This window comes from Pseudorca crassidens, chromosome 9, assembly GCF_039906515.1.
Source record: "Pseudorca crassidens isolate mPseCra1 chromosome 9, mPseCra1.hap1, whole genome shotgun sequence".
Lineage (NCBI taxonomy): Eukaryota > Metazoa > Chordata > Mammalia > Artiodactyla > Delphinidae > Pseudorca > Pseudorca crassidens.
The window spans coordinates 77,070,268-77,091,770 of NC_090304.1; the positions used below are offsets into that span (position 1 = coordinate 77,070,268).

General features: G+C 38.8%; 1 protein-coding gene across 3 annotated transcripts in view; it reads left to right on the forward strand.

The window, feature by feature from the left end:
* The first annotated feature begins 528 nt into the window (after positions 1-528).
* ARHGAP42 (Rho GTPase activating protein 42) overlaps positions 529-21,503 on the forward strand; it is a 287,072-nt gene continuing 266,097 nt past the window's right edge. For 2 of the 3 annotated variants that reach the window (XM_067750789.1, XM_067750790.1), the window contains exon 1: positions 530-1,205. In XM_067750789.1, coding sequence (XP_067606890.1) covers positions 1,052-1,205 — 154 coding nt within the window. In that variant the 5' untranslated portion in view covers positions 530-1,051. Of the gene's footprint in view, positions 1,206-21,503 lie in introns of all 3 variants that reach the window. The other variant, XM_067750791.1, reaches the window with a different exon arrangement.

A 21,503-nucleotide genomic window follows, 5' to 3' on the forward strand; every position in this document is an offset into this window, starting at 1 on the left:
CTAAAATCTTCCCACCTTCACAGCAACTAAGAAAAACAACAACAACAAACCGCCTTAGGCCTATGTAGCTTTTCGTTTTGAATATAAAAAACTTGACTTTCTAGGATCAATGCAGTGAACAGTGGGAAAAAGTAAAACTTTTCAACCTGGAATATATATGCATTCAGTGCAGACTCGCGAAGCAAAATCTAAACTAACGCTCGAAAGTAGCATCTTCCAACCAGGCTTCAAACTTTAGAGAAAGTTAACGTTGGCTTCTCTCCCAGAGAATTCCAGGGAGTGGGTGGTGAGGCAGGGGTAGGGAGGCATGTTGGGAGTTGGAGCTCATTTTGTGGGTGGCGGACCCCGAAGTGTCACCGCGGGCTAGGGGGAGCGGCCGCCCAGGAGGGGCAGAGTTAACCCCCGGGCGCAGGCAGAAGCGCTGTCGCGCGGCAACTGAGCGGAGCCCGGGAGCTAAGTGCGGGCGGGCGGGGGCAGGAGGGTAAACGGGAGGAGGGGCGGGGCGGCGCGGGCTGGGAGCGCCGCGGCGGGAGGAGGGTCTCCGAGCCCGGCAGGGTCTGCGAGCGCTCTGAGCCTGCGTCCAGCGAGGGGGAGGGTTTCCCCGGCCCGGCCGGAGGGGCGGCTGGGCGCTTCTGACTCCCAGCGCAAACGACTGTCAAGGGAGCAGGAGAGCTGAGCTGCCGGAAGTGTCTGCGCGCCGCGAGAGAACTTTCCTGCTCCGGCCGCGGCCCTGAGCCTCCGCGGCCTCCGCGCTCCCGGCGACGATGCGTCCGGGTGACAACGACCTGAGCGGACCCGCGCCTCGGCCCGCCTCCCGTGTGTGCGCTCGCCTCGCCTCCGGGGAAGAAGCCTGAGCCCGGAGGCGTCCGCGCGCCGCGGAGCCCCGCGCAGGCGGCGCGGCGCGCGGGAGCCGTTTCCCTTGCGCGTCCCCTTGCGTCCCGGCTAGTTCCCCGCGATCGCGCGTCCCCTGAGCCGGCCGTGGTCGCCGGCTGTCCCCGCCCTGACCGCCGGCCCGGACGTGTCCTCGGCGGCCGCTGGCAGTGCCTGTGCCATGGGGCTGCCGACTCTGGAGTTCAGCGACTCCTACTTGGACAGCCCGGATTTCAGGGAGCGCCTGCAGTGTCACGAGATTGAGCTGGAGCGAACCAACAAGTTCATCAAAGAGCTCATTAAGGACGGCTCTCTGCTCATCGGGGCGCTGAGGAGTAAGTTCCCCCGGCGGGGAATGGGTGGAGAGGGCGCGGGGATCTGGAGAGTCCCCCCGGGGTGTGGGTCTGAGGGGTGGGTTGGAGGAAGAGAAGCTTCTTTTGTTTGAATGGGTTTGGGGACAAAAGCTGAAGAGCTCCCCTGCTGGTGACCAACAAAATTTGTTCGTAGGTGTTCTTGACTTATTTACTCCCAAGTCTACAGAGAAGGGAAAGGTCTCTCTCTACTAGACCCCGGAGTATATCCTGAGGAACGTTGTTCAAAGTCATCTTTTCGTATAACGCTCCTGGAAAAATGTTGGGGACTATTGGTCTTTTTTGTTATTTTACTGTACCTAGTTTGAACACTTAAAAAAAAGTCCTTAAGGAGGGATTCGAGATTATCTTAAGGATAAAAATGAAGTTAGTTTTAGTGATATTCAAAGAAAATGATTAATTTCTTATGTACCTCAGTGGCTCTTCATTGGGCACAACCAGTCATTGAATTGGCCTTTTAAAAACATGTATAAATTTGTAGTTTTGCGATTTAATAAGATGAAGACAGAGCGGCACCAGTGGATCTTATCTCTTTACAAGATTTTTGTGCGACTTAATTTTTGGTTTGCATCGTAACTGGTGTTGGTCCAGTCACTGGGGATGAGAGTTCAGTGGCTAAAGACCAATCAGAACTTCTGACGATCTATAGAAAGTAAAGACTGCCTTTAGGAGGTTCTCCCACCTCCTTTCCCACACACCTCCTGTTCAGATTTTCTGTACTTCCTGCATCCCCTGGATCTTCATTTTCAATTACTAGGACCTACGAGAGTCTTAGTAAAAGAAACTCTAGTTTCTCTTACAGAGAATTGACTGACTAAATGATAAGGCTTAATTTGTTTTGTTACCTTCCCCAGGACCTATTTGCACTTTAATAAAGGTTTCTGAAAGCCTCTGAAACGAACCCCTGGAAATTCTGGTCTCCCATAGGTGAGCGAGATATTTTTGTTAAGGTGGAGAGGCCTTTGGGTGATCCATCTAGCAATTCCCAGGACATAGGTAGGGGAAGCATCATTGATATGTCAAGTGCAAGGTCAGTAACAACATGATGGAGATGTGCATGTGTCTGAAAGTAAGACAACGTTAGCATCTGATCGCTATTTGGAAGTATGTATTCGTACTAAGGTTGAATCTTAGCAAAATGTCTTGAAATTAGTGTGCTCCCAAATGCTTTTTATTTTACCATCCCAAATGTGAAAACATCTACTTATCACTTGTGTTACTTAACCAGGGTAAAGGAAATAATGTTCTATGTCTAATTCACTTAATTTCTGAATTTGAGGCTACTGGTAATGATAGTATTTACTGATTTGTGAAAACTACTAGTTTATCTGCAGTTCTGTCCATCTTATGTATACACAAATGTGAACTCTCCTTCTTTCCGATTTGCAAATCCCACTTGAGGTCTCTGGACTAGCCTCTGCATCTTAGGGAGCATGATGCCTTTTCAAAAAGAGTTTCCCCGTCTCAGTGTTGAATGCCAGGCTGACTCTTGCTGGAGCTACCATATGGTCTACCATATGTGATAAAACCTCTGAAATGTGCATCGTTTTACTAGTAATATTATGAACTTTACTATGATTGAATCTAACCTTGCAAAAATCAGGTGATTCCCATCTTTATAGGTTTGTTCTTCCATTCATAAGTGAAGAAGTCTGGAGAGTGTAAGTTCCTTGAACATACAGACCCTGCCTCATGAACTTGAACTTGTACGTTTAAATATACAACCTGTCTTTCTAGGATTCTTAGGTTTGTGATGAGAGTACATTACGTTAACTAACATTTGATTATTACTTCTCTTGTAGTAGAAAGAAAATGTTTTATTCCTTGTTAAATGAATTCCCAACATTAGCTTCCAAATGGGAAAGATCTGGAGCTGAGAAACCCTTGAAGTTACATGATGGTGCTGCTCCAAGTGACCTTCTGTCCCTTGGGGAGGATGCTCTGAGGTTAGGCTGCAGCTGCTAAATGCCTGCTCTCTGAAGCTGCTCCTGTAGGAGGATCGGAGTGTGTCTAAAGGACTTGAAGCCAGCTTAATTCCATCCCAAAGATCCACCAAGGAGCCCTCCTTCTCCCAGTCCTGCCCCTTCTGACTGTTTTTCCTTTCTGCCCTAGGAAGCCTTCACTTTCCCTAACCTTAAACTATGCCTTTCCTTTCTCCATACGTGCTGTTTCAATAAGTGTATCCATTATCCATTTCAGATTTATTTGTAGCACTTTGCTGTCATTTTCATTTATAGTTAATGGTTTCTTAATAAGACTTTCCTGAGCTGACAATCATCAGTGCATTTCTAAGCATCTTATATTATTTCCAACCTAGTTAATAACTTTTCTGGTGAAAGTCTTGGCATGCTCTCTTGGGTAATACATGCTTTACTGTTCCAGTAGGAGTCACATATGCTCCTTAATCTTTTGTTCAGGATGTGCATTTCTTTAGTAGAGTATTTTGAAGGATACTTATAAATGAGGACCTTGACTTTCAATTTTAAAATTTTAAATAATTTAAAATAACAATAACTTTGAATTTTAAATAATATATATAAGATACTTACCATATTTTTAAGATGAATTATTGCATTTCACATTCATATCCACTCTGAGAAAATGGGTGACAGTTAACTGAGTTAACATAGTGACTTAACGTAGACCTGAGTTTAAGTTCTGGTGCTGTCAAATGCTCTGTGATAATTAGCAAATAACTTAATCTCTGGGTCCTACCTTTCCTGTAAAATGAGGGAGCATTTATAAAAATCTTACCATTAGGATTATTTGTTCATTTTGTTACATGCCATATAGACATTTGGTGAGAGGTATTTGAGAATATATGATACAGGTGAATTGGGTTCTAGTTCATGCTGTGTGACTCACAATCTCCACCCTTTTTATCAAATGTTACTCTATGAACTTTGTTCCTTTAACAGGTGCCAGTCTTAAAATTTGGGTTGTGAAATTATAGGCTAGTTTTGCTTATTAATTTTCTCCTTTTATAGATTATATCCAAAGAAACATTTCAAAATGGCTTTCTCATGTAATTCCCCCCTTTACTTTCTCTTTTTATACTTTTGAATTCAAAGAACCATCGTTGAGTAGAGCTTTGTCTTTACAAGAATAGACAGACCCTCCCTTCCCAAGAAAAGAAGAGAAAAAGAGGGGGGAAAAAAAGGCAGAAATGGAATTTTACTCATTGAATCGAATTGATTGAATTGATTGGGTGGAGAGAGCCTAAGCCTGTCGACATTCTTTCCTCCCACCTGCCCAGCAACATCTTGGCCATCCCTTCTTTCTTATCACTGTCCACTTCCTCTCATCACCTTAAGGTGGAATTGGCCAGGTATTTCCTCTACCTTTAGGAGATTGTTTCTCAACCTTGTACGGCTGGACTTCTTTCAAAGAAAAAAAAAGTTAGTGGACTCTAATATTATTAATTATGATAGTTAAAAATATACCTGCATGAAACTATAATTGTTATGCTTATTCATGCAATCTTAAAAGCAAGTCAGTTTACACATTAAATATAAATAATACTGTGAAACCAATTCAAAACTTTTAGACTACATTTAACCAATGGATGATGTTATTTTGCTGAAATGACATTTTCTCTCATACAAAGACTGTTGATAATATCCTGTGTGTGTTGATGATTCATTTTCTCACTGTTTTCCTGACTGAAAGTACAGTTCTTCAGAATCAGCTTGTCCTGATGATGGCCTTGTCTCTCTCACAAACTTTATTCTTGGTTGTATTGCCTCTGTTCTTAAAGCAGTTGTTCCTGACACTAGCGATCCATGACACAAATAAGAAGAGCACCTATCTGAGTGGTAGAAGTGTTACTTTCTGCTGTACAGCAAAGTGATTCTGTCATACATATACATTCTTTTTCATATTCTTTTCCATTATGTTTTATCACAGGATATTGAATATAGCTCCCTGTGCTATACAGTAGAACCTTGTTGTTTATTCATTCTCTATATAGTAGTTTGCATCTGCTAATCCCCAACTCCTAACACCCCCCACCCCCCCGCCCCCCCGCCCCGGCAACCACAAGTCTGCAAGTCTGTTCTGTGTGTCTGTGAGTCTGTTTCATAGATAAGTTCATTTGGAAAGCACATAGTTTCTTAAAGGTGCCTACCCTCTGTGGCCACAGACCTCAGTTGGAAGTATACTGTCATGGTGCACTTGTGATCTGGAGATAAAGTAGTTGTTTAGTATGAAAGATAACCCTAAATGCCAAGGCCACATTGAACTATCTTGGAAAGGGTGAGGTACTCTTGCCTTCCATTTGCTGTGTTTCACTTTAAGCCAGTCTCTATTTTGTGTGTGTTCAGGGTCCACTTTGCTACCAGTTTTTGATGGCACAGGGAAGGAGTTAAATAAAAGGGAGGAACAATGACAAGTTTAAGGAATTTGAAAGACTTTCTGTAGTTATTGCACTATTTACTTGGTCATCCTTCAGCTTTTAGTGAGAACTACTATTGTTTTAGGCTATTTTTGGTATTTTAATTTGCACCTAGGTTTTATTTGGTTTACTGGAACTCACTGTAGATGCTTGTTTACCCTGCAAGAACTACTTCACTGTTGCTTATTCCACTAATGTTGTTTTGCTTGTTTAGCTGGGCAACCTAGTCAAAGGTGTGGATGTGTAATTACTTCCACTATTCATTTGGTTCTTATAGTTATTCATTAGAATTTGAGTTAAATGAGCAGAAATAATTGTATCTTTCAAATGAACTGTAATTAATTTAGGAACTGGTAGATGAGGAATGTGGTGCTTTAAGGTTCTTCTTCAGAGACATGTATAAGAGCAGTTAGACTTGTGTTAATTTAAATATGGGAGCCTTGGCACTCATCAAAGTGGAATTAAATTGGGCTGGCTGAGTACTCCTGTCTACCTCTCTCTGATAGTCTACATGAGCTTAATCGTGCCCTTTAACAGTATCTTTATTTCCATTGGATTTCCTTTTCCACAGATAGTAATTGAGGGGTTGTCCTGTTAGAAAGGAGTGGGTTGCTGAGAGAACAGAACATGTTTTCTGTCTCTTGGAGGAGAATGGCTTAGCAATAACCACCTTTTACACTGCTTCCTATGACAGTTATGATCAAGATACTCTGAGCATGCAGAAAACTTAGGTAACCACGAAACTTTGAAGTCACTGAAAAGCTGCTTTAACAAACATGCTTTCAATTATTAACATTTCTTAGAGCACAGTGTTAATCGTGTTCATGGTGATGCTTAAGAAGCATTTCTCCAATTATGTAAGAAAAAAATAATAAAGCTTACATTCAGTATTGCTTTGGTGCCAAGTGTAATTTTATTCAAGTAATGTATATGTAGAGTGGTAAATCTTTTCTGTAGATTTATAAAGAGAAATATTAAAGTTTTCAGGCTATTAAGCCACATTCAGTAAATATTATGCACCAATGAAATGTTTATTATGGACAGATGAGAAAGCGTGAAGGAAAGGGGGTTACTTAAGTCTTGGATCTCTTTCCTGAATATTGTTTCTTGTCAGAGCTGTGGATGCCACCTGTTCTGGCCCCAGCCATCCCCGCTGTCTTGTCTGGATGGTCATTTCTGCTCATTTCAGCATCTTGGCAGGTGCCAGCTTCACCATGGCTGCACCTGCTGCCCACCTGGTTCAGTTTGCAGCTCTGCCAGTCTTCCTTTTTCCTGTAGCCTGCTGAATCTCTGCCCAGCATCTAATCCTCCTCAGAGTGTATCTCAAGTGGATCTGGCCTTACCAACCAAGCTACCTGCTTCTTGCTGACTTTCATCCTGAAAATGAAAACCAGTTGCCGAGCACCTGGCTCTCTAGTTCAAGGAATCTGTGCTTCATCTTTTGCAGCTGCCATATTCTGAGTTTCATGGCTGGGTTTCGTATAAGTGTAGTGACTTCCATAATATTTGTTAATCTTAATGGCCCTTGGGGCAGGATTATAGCAGGACAGACAATGGAAATGTGGTTATTTTAATGGTTTTGTTTTTGGCCAGATGGATTTAAACTTGGCCTGGATATTTCTGGTACTGTGGAGCCTTCTCTGTAGGATTACAGGTAACTGGAATGTTTGGTTCCTCAGAATATGCCATTGTTCATATCTGCAGTTTTCTGATTTTATAATCAAGAATCCAGTTATAATGCTGAAGAAAGTGTTACAGCAAAACACTCATGTACAATACTCTGTGTAAGGAAAGTGATTTGCTTTAGAAAAAGTGAATTGTGGAATAGTAAGTTACCATAGAGTAGCTGATAATCTGTCAGTTTTTCCAACCTCTTTCCTTCGTTGCAGAGGAGTGTATGCATAAAAGAAGAAAAAATAAGCCCTACTTTTCTAAGATTTTGAATCTTTCATTTTAGAGTAATTTGTCTAATTGTAATTTTTACATGGAACATGATGGGAAAAGGCTAGGATAAGACTAATAGTTAACTCTTTGTAGATTATTTTATATTAAGTATTACAGATTTTTCACTTCCAATTTTTAGATTTTGTGGTGAAAGTCTCTATGCCTAATAGTATTTTTAAAATGCCAAAACATGACGTTTTTTATGTTGTTGGTTTATCTGATTTGGGTGATTATCAGGTATAATGGCGAGCATCTTGTATTTTGTGAAGGATGAGGAACCATCCTGGGGTGATTCTCAATGTTGGGCGGTATGAAAATATTGGGAAGAAATGCACAATTGACATAACCTTGCTACATTGATAGTACTTTCCCTGAAACTTGACTTTACTCAGGGAAAAAGTGGGTAGACACAAAATGACCCCTTTCATTTGGAAGTCAGACACATTGCTCAGTAGTGGAATTTCTGTATTTCCTCACGCAAATCTAAAAAGCCATACTGCTTGCTAGTTTATGAAAGACATGCCAAAAGTATTCCCTCATGTGTACACATATACTGGAGTTTATCCAAATGAAAGACCCAGCTTCAGTTCTCTCTTTAGTACACAGGAAGAGTGATGATTTAATTTAGAAAACTGATACGTGTTTGTGATACGTGAAATGAGTATTCTGTATAGTGTATTTATCCCCTTTCAAATGGAAACTGTGTAAATTGATTTTACTTTGCTTTGAGAATTTTCTCTTTTTTCATTTATTTAATTTTTTATTCCTTAAAATGTCTGAATGAAAGATACGGCCCAAAACAAAACAAATACAAAAGGAGTGGTGGGAGAGATTAGCAAGGAGAAGCAGATCAAAATGAATTGTGAAAGCAATTAAAATATTGTGGTTTTGGAACTTGTTTCAGACTTTTTTGTGCCGTCTATGAAAAAATTATTATGTAACACTGAGAATCAAAGGAGTAAGAGATTCCAGTTGTTTTAAAAGTTGGTTGCAGAAAATATGAGGGACAATTAAAAATTGTCAACATAAGAGATAATAGGTGTGAATTTTTAAGGCGTACACCATTTGGGGAAGATTTGAGAAAGTTGTGTACTACTGAAAAAATGATGTCAACATAGATGATAGGAAGGGACATTCGCAGGCTTGTACTGACTGCATAGCAATCCTGGTTTTCCTCACGTGACCCTTTTTTAACGTTATTACTTCCTTTGGATCCCAGCTGCATCATGGCCCCTTTTTCTCAGTATGCACTGTTGTTGAATCCCTCTTCCTTATTTCCTCTATCCTTCTCTTAAATGTTGGTAGTGTGCAAGGATTCCTTCTGAGTCCTTTTACTGTTCCCTTTACTTTTTTTGCTTTCCTTATGTGATAACATCTGCTGCCAGGGCTCCAGCTCTGACCTCCTTTTCCTGAGCTCTGCGTCTGATTTTCACCAGCCTGCTACCTATCACCACCTGGATGTGCTGCGGGCCCCTCAGACTCAGCGTGTCAAGACAAAGTTCTTCCTTCTGCAGCTTGTTCTCTTTGTGTTCTCATTTGTTCAGTTATATCCTCATCCACCTGGTCATCTTAGAGAGAAACAGCTGAGTCTTTCTAATGCTTCCAGTTTCCTTCTACTCCAGTTTTTATACCCCATTTTTTTTTTTTTTTTTTTTTTTTTGCAGTATGCGGGCCTCTCACTGTTGTGGCCTCTCCCATTGCGGAGTACAGGCTCCGGACGCACAGGCTCAGCGGCCATGGCTCACGGGCCTAGCCGCTCCGCGGCATGTGGGATTTTCCCGGACCGGGGCACAAACCCGTGTCCCCTGCATCAGCAGGTGGACTCTCAACCACTGCGCCACCACAGAAGCCCTAAACCCCATTTTTAAGCTGGTGTTTTTTTCATTCCACCCAGATCCTAACATGGTTAGTCCTGCAATTCTGTGCTAACAATATCTTAAATGTGATGTTCTCTGCCTGCCTTAATACTCCTTCAGTGTGTGTGTTTCTGTGTGTATGTATATATGTATGTATGTATGTAGATATGAAATAATTTTTTTTCGTAGCTTAAAATGACAGAAATTTATTCTCTCACAGTTCTGGAGGCCAAAATCCAAAGTCAAGGTGTCGGCAGGGCCATGCTCCCTCTGAAAGCCCTAAGGGAGGATCTTTTTTGCTTCTACTAGCTTGTGGTGTTGTCAGCAGTCGAAGACAGTCCTTTGCCTTGTAGCTGTTTTACTCCTGTCTATGCCTCTGCAGTCACAGAGAGTACTCACTGTGTGTCTCTGTTTATTAGATTTTACTTAGTCTTTTGAATATAAACTTCTAGGTGCCAAGGTTATCTGTATTCTAATGACTGCATTGTGGATACTCAGTAATTGTGAACATGAACCAGCTTACATTTTACTAAGCACATTATATGGAGGAGGATTTTCATTATCTGTGGAGTGAATGAGCCAGGGAATGGAGACCGCAAGTTTGTTCTTTAATATTTCTCCCATCAGGCTTCAAACGTAACTACTCTGGCCTGGTTGTACTGACTTTTAGGACTGGGTAATCCAGGGGACAGCAGACAGCATCAGGAGGTAGAACTTCATTCTAGTCCTGCTGCTGCCACTAGCTAGTGGCATGGGTACAAGCCATTTATCCTAGACCCTATTTTCATAAACAGTGGGAGTAGCATTTGCTCTATATGCGTTGTAGGGTTCTCATGTGGGCCAATGGACAAAATGCATAATAACATAATTTAAAAATGGAACATTATTTTCATTTGCTTTAGGCAGGATCTTTGTAATCCAGATAACTTCAGCTTTTTTCAAGGCTTCACTTTAACAGGTTCTTGTCAGTGTTATTATCATACTCCACAGACAAGATGATTGAGGTGGAAATGCTTTAATAGAATGTTAAAGCATGGGTTTGTTTGTCCCCCAAATTAAGTCTGTTTGGTAGGAAGTGATTAGGAGATGTGGCATGGTTTTGATTTAGCTTTTTACTTTTAAACAGATAAATAATTATCTATTATGATCTGGGAACCAAGGAACAAGGAAGCATTAGGCTGCCATTTAGGGATAATCCTGAACCGGCAGTGTAGATTTTGAGACTTTATTGATGTATCTGCCGGTACTTTGATTCTACTGGCTTAGGTCAGCGGTCTATAAATCTTGTTAAAAGTGACGGTCGTAACTTGCACTTGTCAGAAGTGAAATAAATACTTGGGTAATTTCACGTAATATAACAGGCCAAAATGCAGATGAGAGATCTTTCTTCCACATTGATTTCTGCATTGAAGGCAGACAGTGGCTTAGAAAAGTGCTTTCTGAGGTGTTTCTTATGCTGCACAGATGTTTTGTAAATGTCATGTTTGTGGTGAGATCATCCTAGTGATTACTGGTGAGAAAAGAAAATGATAAGACTGGTAGGGTGTTGCTGGAGGATCTGGGAGCAGGGAGTTATGGGAAAAAAAGAACATTGAATTAGGTATTGAAGAGGAAATTCAGTTGGCTCAATGAGAAAATTGAATTGAACCTATAAGCTGGTTGATCCAGGAAAGGTGGTGTGATTGAATTGTTGTCAGAATCACCAGGAGAGTATATCTAGATGGTACCCTAAAGATAAAATAGATTATTTAAAAAAGATTTTTTTCTTAAGCGATCTGTGAGCTTAAGGGAAGCTCTACCCTGGGTTTGGGGCAAGTAGGGAATGATGAACAGGAAGTCTGGACTTTAGGGACAGTTTGGAAAGTAAAGCAAGGACTGAAAAAGCCCAGTCTCAGGGGATAAAGAAAGAAAATAGAGATCCTGAATAAGCCTGAACAAGGGATAGTAGTAGCAAGTGAGTGAGAACTTTCAGATTTGTCAGGTTTAAACTGTTAGATGCATGTTTTTTTTTTTTTTCTCCCATAATTTCCTTGGCGCCTCAGACTGTTCTAATGAAAGTAGAATTCAGTGAGTATTTGTGACTGGCTGAGCATGATGTTTTGTGACACTCGCTGATGAGGGGAGGAGAGAGGAGAAGCAAGATGTCAGTTGCAAGATACTCTTCCCACTTTAAGTCCTTAAGTTACAGCTTAGGCTGACTTGTTTCTTGTTTGAGGTTGTGTTTTGCATTTCTGTCAGAACATATGTTAATTTAAAGTAATCCCAATTTATCCAAATAATCTGAACATTAAATCTGGTTTAAAGAAACAGAAGGGTTGGTCTTCAGCTAAGTTTAGTGTTATTCACACATGTGCAGTGCTGATAATGTATAATCTTTAATCATTAGAACATTTTAACGTTATGTAGGTTCATTGAAGATTTAACGTTAACAGCAGTCAACCTGGTGTGGTAGAAAGAACCTGGGCTTCAGAATCAGAGCAACGCTTTTCAGTCCCAGTGCTGTCACTTATTAGCTACATGGCTGTGAGCAAGTCACTTGGCTTCTTTTGTGCTTTTCCTTGTCTATAATATGGAAGCAATATTTATTTCATATGCATATTTGCAGCATTAAATAAGATAACACATGTAAACTATTTAGCACAATGTATGATACTTGATATTAAATATTAATTTTCTCATCTATCTCATTTCTAGCTAATGTTGAGACCAAGTTATGAACAACAACTGCCACCATATTTTATTCAAAAAAGAATGTGAGGTGGCTTTTCTAAGCAAAATCTTTACCTTGCCAGGACAGATGTACAATATATGTTGAGAGCGCACTGGATTTATTGTTGATGTGAGAGAGCTGAGGACGTGGGCCATGTGTCATTACTTGGTACCATGCACGTAACTTGCAGCGGGAGTAAGCCATTGCTTCCATGGAATGGTGTAGCTAGCTTTTTAAGGACTTTTCCACATCAGAGATTTTGTGATTTTTGTAAAAAACATGGTGTTCATCATGCTGATTTGATTATTTGCCTGTTTTTCTCTCTAGAAAGTCAGCTCTGAAAGAGAGTACCAGGTCTTTGGAATCTGGAGCTGGACATATGATGCATTTTTTGTCAATGCCCGTTACATGACTGAACTTATAGGTAGGAAGTTGTGTCAAACTAATGTTTGGAGATGCAGAAATCCATAGGTTGTCACTCCATTTAATATTGAAACCAATTCCAAAACTTTCTATATGAAGATAAATATCTTAGTGAAAAAGCCGGTAGCATAGGATGTAGATTTACCAGAATGAGATTGATCAGAGCAGGCTTATTTAAGGAATTAATATGTGTATTAAAAAATGAATTTTCTCTTCAGCAGTGACAGTAATATGTTAGGCTCAAATACAAGAGATGTTGCTAGGAAAGTGTAATTGCACAGACAATTTATGTTGTTTCCTATTTGTAACAAAGCATTGCATGTGTTATTTTCCAGATGCCATTTCAAAGTGTTGATTTTAATTGTATGGAAATGCCTTCTTTTAAAAATGTCATTCACTTTTTAAATAGCATTATTGAGGTATAGTTCACTGCCATAAAATTCATCCTTTTAAAAGTGTACAATCCATTGGTTTTTCTAATGTTTACAGAGTTGTGCAACTATCACTATTGTCTAATTTTATTAAAATTTTTTTCAGCTTTATTGAGGTATAATTGACAAGGTGTACATACTAGTGATTTGATATACGTATACATTGTGAAAGAATTCCAAAGGATTCCTGCCAGCTAGTTAACTTATCCATCATCTTGCATATTTATTTATTTTTTATTTTTTGGTGAGACCATTTAAGTTCAACTCTCTTAGCAAATTTCAGTTGTATAATACAGTGTTACCAACTATAGTCACTATGTTTTATGTTATATTCTCCTACTTTATTCATCTAATAGGTAAAAGTTTGCATCCTTTCTCCAGCCTCTCCGTATTTCTCCTACCCTCTAGCCCCTGGCAACCACCAATTTACTTTCTGCTTCTATGAGTTTGATTTTTTTTTTTTTTCTTAACGTATAAGTGATACCATGCAGTATTTGCCTTTCTCTGTTTGGCTTATTCCACTTAACATAATGCTCTCTCCGTTCTTCCGTGTTGTCGCAAATGGCAGGATTTCCTTCTTTCCCATGGCTGATAATATTCCATTGTGTGTATGTATATTCTTTGTCCATTGAGCCATTGATGGACAACTAGGTTTTTTCATATCTTGGTGACTGTAAATAATGCTGCAGTGGAAATGGGAGTGCAGATATCTCTTTGATATCTTGTTTTCATTTCCTTTGGATATATACCCAGAAGTGGGATTGCTAGATCATATGGTAGTTCTATTTTTAATTTTTTGAGGAACCTCCATTGTGGCTTAACCAATTTACATTCCCACCAACAGTGCCCAAGGGTTTCCTTTTCTCTACATTCTCACCAATACTTGTTATCTCTCCTCTTTTTGATGATAGCCATTCTAACAGGTGTGAAGTGGTTTTGATTTGCATTTCCCCAATGATCAGTGATGTTGAGCTCCTTTTCATGTACCTCTTGGCCACTTGTACATCTTCTTTGGAAAAATGTCTATTCAGGTTCTCTGCTCATTTTTAAGTCAGATTTTTATTTTTATCTTTTTGTGCTATTGAGTTGCATGAGTTTTTTTTAAATATATATTTTGGAACTACTATGTAATTTTAGAATAGTTTCATTGCCCTAAAAGAAATCCCACACCCATTAGCTGTCACTCCTTATTCTCTGTCTTCCCTAGCCCCTGGCAACTGTTACTACTATACTATTTGTTTCTGTGATTTGTCTGCTCTGGACTTTTTGTGTAAATGGAATTATACAATCTGTGGCCCTTTGTGACTGACTTCTTTCACTTAGTATGTTTTCAAGGTTCACCTGTATTTTAGCATGTATTGGTACTTTATTCCTTTTCATTGCCAAATATTCAGTTGTGTGAATATACCACCACATTTTGTTTATCCATTTATGAGCTGATGGACATTTTGGTTGTTTCCTTTTTTTTTTTTTTTTTTTTTTTGCTATTATGAGTAATGCTATAAACATTCATGTACCTGTTTTTGTGTGGACATATGTTTTTATTCTCTTGGATATATCCCTTGGTGTGGAATTTTTGGGTCATATGGTAACTGTGTTGGAACTTCCCATTATAAATAGAAATTTAATAGGTTTATAAGCATATATGTTACATTCTTATGATGGAAAGCACTTTGAGAGCTAAATGTATATTTAAAGCAAAGTTATAACTTCCTATAACAAATTCAGATATGGCCCTTATGTTTTATTAGAGAAAACAGAATCACTTGGTGGATATTTAAGGAGGAAACATTCCGTGTTCTTTTAATTTTCATTATAGATGGATAAGTATTTAAAAATCTCATAATGTAAATACAGGATAATAACAATTTTTGCATATGTGCAAAGAGTGGCAAGAAGAGTAGAGAGGAGAAAACAAGGCGAAAATATAAAGAACATAATGTGATGGGCCAGAAGAGGTGTGGAGAAGAAAGAGGAAATGGAACGTTTACTCACATATTCATTCAGCATATTTATTTAGCACTTGCTGTATGTCTGATACTGCTCTAGGCCCTGGAAATACGGAACAGACAGAGGCCCAGCTTTTCTGGGCTCACATTTACTGAGGGCATGCTGCTAATATTGTGTGGTGTGTGGGTTATTACTGCTTGGTGTTAGGACTTAGTGGGTACCACGTGTACCCTTTGTTTCCTCTAGACACCCTTTCTCTGTTTCACAGAGTGACTTGCACACGCCTCCATTATAGCAGTCAACACAGCATAAGGAGCTCATCTAAGAATCTGGATGTCCATTCTTCATCCAGTCAGACCTATTCAGGAAACACTTAGTGGTCACCTACCACACTTCATGCACTCAATACTGTATTAGATATTGAGTGAGTGTGTGTGTGTTTGTGTGTGTGTGCGTGCATGCTTTTATGCTGAGTGGCCCTAGTAAGTCACTCTCCTTCTTAAGCCATGGTTTCCTCATTTTTATAATGGGGATAATATTAATAATCCTTACTTTTTTTCATGAGGATTAAGTCTCTTGTGAGATATACCTAGCATAGTGCCTGGCACACAGAAACCAGCAAATGGTTGATATTATCATCACATTATAACATTTAGCAGAAAAAATGAAGTAATCTCAATATAAAAAATGTTTAAAATGGGAAACATTTTCAGTGCCTTTCTATGATGATAAACTGTTTTTCATTTAGCCTTCCATGTCCACATGAACACACTTAAAAATATACAGTAATAACATATATACCATTTATATATAAATTAATACCATTATATCAGATATTTTCCTTGCTTCTGCATATTTTTATTCTTAGCATATTTATGGCTAAAAGTCCTCAGGTGAAGGTGATACTTATGCGTAAGTAATTTAAAGCAGTCTACATATGAAATGTAAGTGAAACCAGAGTGGGTTCCATTTTGAGTAAAGAAACATCTGCAGTTTGCCACAGTTCACCGAAAGGAAATTGGATCATGTATCAGCTATGTGATCGAATAAGACTTTCATCTTTTAAAGAATTTTTCCTGCCTAAAATCTGCATTCATCTGTTGTTCTGAAATGAAGCCTGTGATATATACATTGTGACACGAGTTTGGGGAGCCCCAACATATTCTGTCATTGGAGCACAGCTGTGGCATCCGCTGAACTTAACCAGAAATCAGAAATAACTATTTTTAAAGCTTCTTCAGGCTCAGACATTTAGATTGCTTCTTTTTCTTAACGTGGACAACTTAGTTCCTGTATGTTTCTTTTCGGGCCCTAAATTATTAGTTTATTTGGATTATTTCATTACTTATTATTTCATTACTTCATCTTTTATATGTTATAAACACTGTACTTTTTAAAGAAGTTACTTATTAAATTAGTTAGAGAGGAGAAACTCGTTCCTTAGGGCATCTTTTGGCTTTAGAGGATCTTTCTGACCGCTTGTTAAATTTACCCCTACTGCTCCAGCCCCCCTCAAATTGTACATGTGCACACATTCCAATCCAGGTTCCTCTAAACTGCGGTCTCTGTCTCTTTCTTTATGTCTAGCACTCTGCCTGGTACATATTTGTGGCCAGGTGACTGTTGAATGAATACATGGTTATGTTGAGCTTGTGGAAATTTAACACTGATATATTCTGAAGCTTAGAACTCTAGTGACCACTTGTCAAATCCAAAGGACACTGTGGTTGTCATTTTTATTGGACTGTGGTATATTTGACCCTGCCAGCCACTCCTTGCTTCCTGAAGCTGCTTCTCCCTTGGCTTCTGTGGAGCCACATTCTCTTACAAATCTTCATCAGTTTGCTAACTTTTTCTGCTTAGTCTTTCAGAGTTCCCTTAACTCTTCCTTCCTCTTTAATGTAGGTATTCATATTGTACAACAATAACTTTTTCTCAATAGATGTAAATTGGTGATGCATATATAACCGAAACCAAATGGTTTGTATCTATAAGATAAAAGGGGGAAGAAGGTGAGGAGGCCTGTAGATAAGTGAGCACTAGACACAGGACAGTTGATTAGCTGAAGGATAAATACAGCTCTTAACCTTTACCAGGGGTCAGAGAAATGCAAATGAATATGAGTAAGGTATCCATTTTCTATCTATTAAATTAGCCAAAATATTTTTAAAAAAATGCCTTATGCTAATTAGGGTGTACTAAGACTCTTTCATTATGCTACTGATAGCAGTGTCAATTAGTAATGTGTTTCAAGAACCTTGAAGGATTTATACCCACAGCTACAGTGATCCCAATTATGGTACTTTTCCTGTAGTGGGTAATATTGATTTCCCACACAGTGTCTGTGCCCTTTCTTTCTATAAGAACCTTGAGTTTGTTCTGGAACACAATCCTCGCCCCAGATCAGGGATAAATCCTGATTTGTTGAGTCACTCATGGTAACCCATTTCCCCTTGTCCATGACCCACTTCTAACCAATTTGATGTAAGGTACATCAGCTGTGTTTTTCTCAAGATTCAGTGACTCACAGCGCCCCCATGAGTTTGTTGTGGTACTGCATGCAATTGGGGAACCGTGGTCCCAACCTAAGACAATAATGAAAATTTACTTACAATAGAAAATAATTAGCAGTAACAACTAATTTCGTATACTTTGACAGTAACGACTAAATTAGCCAATTAAACAGAACCCTTAGGATATAAATCTAAGAGAAAATCAAGGTACAGAAATGTGTACTGCTTTTGTCATTGTATGAGGGAAAAATAGGCTTGCTATAAAACTTAGTACAAAAAAGAAATGCCTGTATGTAAACATACTACTGTGGTGATATGAGAGAGATTCCCCAGCCCTTCCTTCCCTGCCTCCAGTAGTTGGGAAAAGGAAGTTAGTGAGAACCTGGTGGGAGGTGTTGGAGAGTCGCCCCTCCCTTCCTTAGGGCTTTGCAGCTGTGATTCCAGGTGTGCTCCCTGTTTTCCAGTGGGGTGGGAGGGGATGTAGAGTGGGAGGCCACGAGCTCTCAAGCTCCAGCCAATTTCTGAGAGTTGATGAGGTAGAAGCTGAGATAAATACTGTCTTTCTATTCTTTACTCTTTAACTACATTTCTTTCCAATCCATTAACAATTCCCTGTAAATAATTTGCCAGCAACTTCTTTAATTTATAGGCCTAACATCCTTTCCCTACTTGCTTTCCCGCCCTCCAACTGCTGGCTATTTAATTTGCTTTCTCTTTGTTTATCCAGTTGTCTTTGAGCAGTTTCTCTTTTTATTCCTTTAAAAATAGCATACTGAGGCTATCATAAAATACACATACCCAGGCCTGGACTGTTTTGTTTGGTAGAGGTAAGCACACTGTTTTCATGGACAAATAATTGTACCTGGAGTTCTGTTAAAATATAACTAGTATTAATAATAATAAGGGTTCTCCTGGAAAACAGATTTAGCTTTTAAAGATGTTGAGAATATATTTCTGGTAATGGTTTAAGCAACAGAACCCATGGTGAGTTTCATTTCTTTTGTAATGTTTTATAAACTATAAGAAGCAAATCTAGTCCTGTGAAAATCCCTTGGAGGAAAATGTGACCTTATCATTTCTGAGGTAACAAATATTGGGGCATATGGGTCAAGGTTAAAAGGAGAAATCTTGATAATTAAATCCATTCATTTATCAGATAACTATTAATCACCTACTGTGAACAAGCATTGTTCTAGGAACATAGTATTTTAAAGTAAATCCAAATTATCATTTATAGGATAACAATGAAATGATAATTTGGTTCTCTTTAGTATCTGCTAAAAAATTCTTGGAAATTTTAAAGCATTTAGTTGAGAAGAATTTGGAATAATAAAACATCAACTATTTATTGGCTATACTTTTGGGATTTCTTTAGGGAATCTGCCAAAATTTATTCCTTTGGAAGTATTACCGTTAAGTGGTCTGCTGTATTCATTGCCTTTCTGCGCCAAGCTTAAATTTGAGCAAATTTGTTGCATTCTATTAACTTTAGTAATCCATGGGTTTGTATTTTTAATGTGATTTGAATTTCATTGTATTTATTAGTCATCCTTTCTAATAAAGTTATGCCACAGTTGTCTTATCTATTCTTTTTTTTTTAATGAAAAAAAATAATCTAAGGCAAGAATTTTGGCTAATCGGCTCTGTCTGGCCACTCTGAACAGGTATGGTTTTGTAATATGGTATCAGTATCCTGTGCATTCTGTTATTTAAATCATGAGTAACCATAGTGTGCAGAATGATGCAAAGATTTCTGAAATCCTGTTTTTGTGGAAATAGACGCAATCTTTTTAGCAGAGGTTTTAAATGATCTGGAGAGACTATGAAATGATTTGCTTAAAGAGGATTAAAATGTATTTACCTGTGACGTCAGTTCTTAAATGCTGCAACGTGAAAAGGTTTTTGTTAATGGCATTTTATTTTCCCAAATCTGCTAAAGTTTATAAAAACACTTCAAAGGATGAACAGAGAATTGAATTTTATGTCCACTTCTATGAAAACTTACAAATTATTTGTATGTGTTTTCATGTGTGTGATATTTGAGATAATTTACTGCCATCTGAAGTAGCCATTCCCTACTTCCAAAGTTGCTGAGGTCCTTTATCTTTCTTCTACCAGTGGGAATGGGAATTCAAAATTCCAACATGAAAGGAATTTTCTGGAGCAGATGTGACAGCCAGCCCTCTAACATCTAGAGATGGTTCTTGGGCCCGATAAAGAGATAGTCATCAGTCAGAGAAGAGAGGAGACACCTTCTAGCCTTCTCAGATTCTTTTTTCTTTGTTAGATTGAACTACATGAGACAGACCTACACAATTCTTATTTAATTTTGACTTTGGATCCCAAGTTAATTATGTCCTTGTGCAGTCTTGTTAAACTCTTGTCTCCAGTTGGAGAATAGGGAAAACTAACTTTCCTCTTTTTGTCCTTAAATGTGTAGGGCTGGGACAAGACTTCAAACATGGTGGAAGTAGTAATCTGCTTTTGAGGAGACTCCCCCTCCCCATGCCATTTCCTGCCCTACTTGTTGCTTGGGAACATGTTTATCTAAAGGTGGTAACAAGAATAAACAGTGCAGTTCCTTTTGGCTCTAGATATATGTTTGTTCTGATTTATTAGATAATCATCTCTTATTCACTACTACAGGCCGTATTAAAAAGTTTTATTTAAAAAAAATTAAAACCATAATTGAAAGGGATAATAAAATACCAACACAAGGAAAGGTAAATGTCAATAGGATTCACCTGCTGTCTACCAGGGAAAATGCAACTATATCAGCCATTAGGGGTCTTATAAGAATTAGGAAGCAGTGACTTCTGTTCCTGAAAAGCTTACAACCTAAACAGAACACAGATATGTGAAAAGAACCAAAGTGGATGGGTTTTGGTGGATGAGAGGTTCCTAGAGGAACTGCAGTCAGCATGTCTTGGAGAGGGTGGTGTGCACAGGTTGGACTAGTATGGGGAGAGAGTCTAGCCATGTAGGACAGCACAGTGACGGCACTGAAGTAGAGAGGCAGGGCTGACAAATTGATTTCTTGTATTAACTAAAGCAGTTAATAAATAAGAAATGGGAAGAGAACTGGGAAATGCATACTGTGAATGTCTTTGAAAGGTAGCCAAGCTAAGAGAGTCCACTAGATGTAAGCTCCATGGGGACCTTGCCTACCCTGTATTTTTTTTTAATGTTTTTTATTTATTTGTTTATTTGTTTATTTTTATGTCTTTATTGGAGTATAATTGCTTTACAATGTTGTGTTAGTGTCTGCTGTGCAACAAAGTGAATCAGCTATAAGTATACATATATCCCCATATTCCCTCCCTCTTGAGCCTCCCTCCCACCCTTTCTATCCCACCCTGTATTTTGATTCACTGCAGTTTCTGTTTTGTGAACTGAGCTGGGTTCTTGGGTGGTGTGGAATCAGATGTTGAACACAGGCCCTGACCAGCAAAGCAGAATTTTAGTTAAAACTCGTTTGTGGTACATTGCAAAGGATGTTTTAAAGCTTAGATAATTAAGAAACCAGAATTTAATTATATATAAGTAAGTGAAAAAAGTTGATGGATCCTGGGTCAAAGAAATGCTATAGGTAATTAATGAAGATAATGAAATTGAGTACTTAAGAAATAAACTAGTAGAAGTTTTCTAGTTTACTAGAAATTTCTATTTTCTAGTTTACTAGAATTTACTAACTTGATTTTTTTTTTTTGGAGGAAGTGATCATAATTTATTTAATTTATTTTTTATACAGCAGGCTCTTATTAGTTATCTATTTTATACATATTAGTGTATATCTGTCAATCCCCATCTCCCAGTTCATCCCACCACCATCACCATCCCCCCCACCACTTTCCCCCCTTGGTGTCCATACGTTTGTTCTCTACATCTGTGTCTATTTCTGCCTTGCAAACCAGTTCATCTGTACCATTTTTCTAGATTCCACATATCTGTGTTAATATACGGTATTTGTTTTTCTCTTTCTGACTTCACTCTGTATGACAGTCCCTAGGTCCATCCACGTCTCTACAAATGACTCAATTTC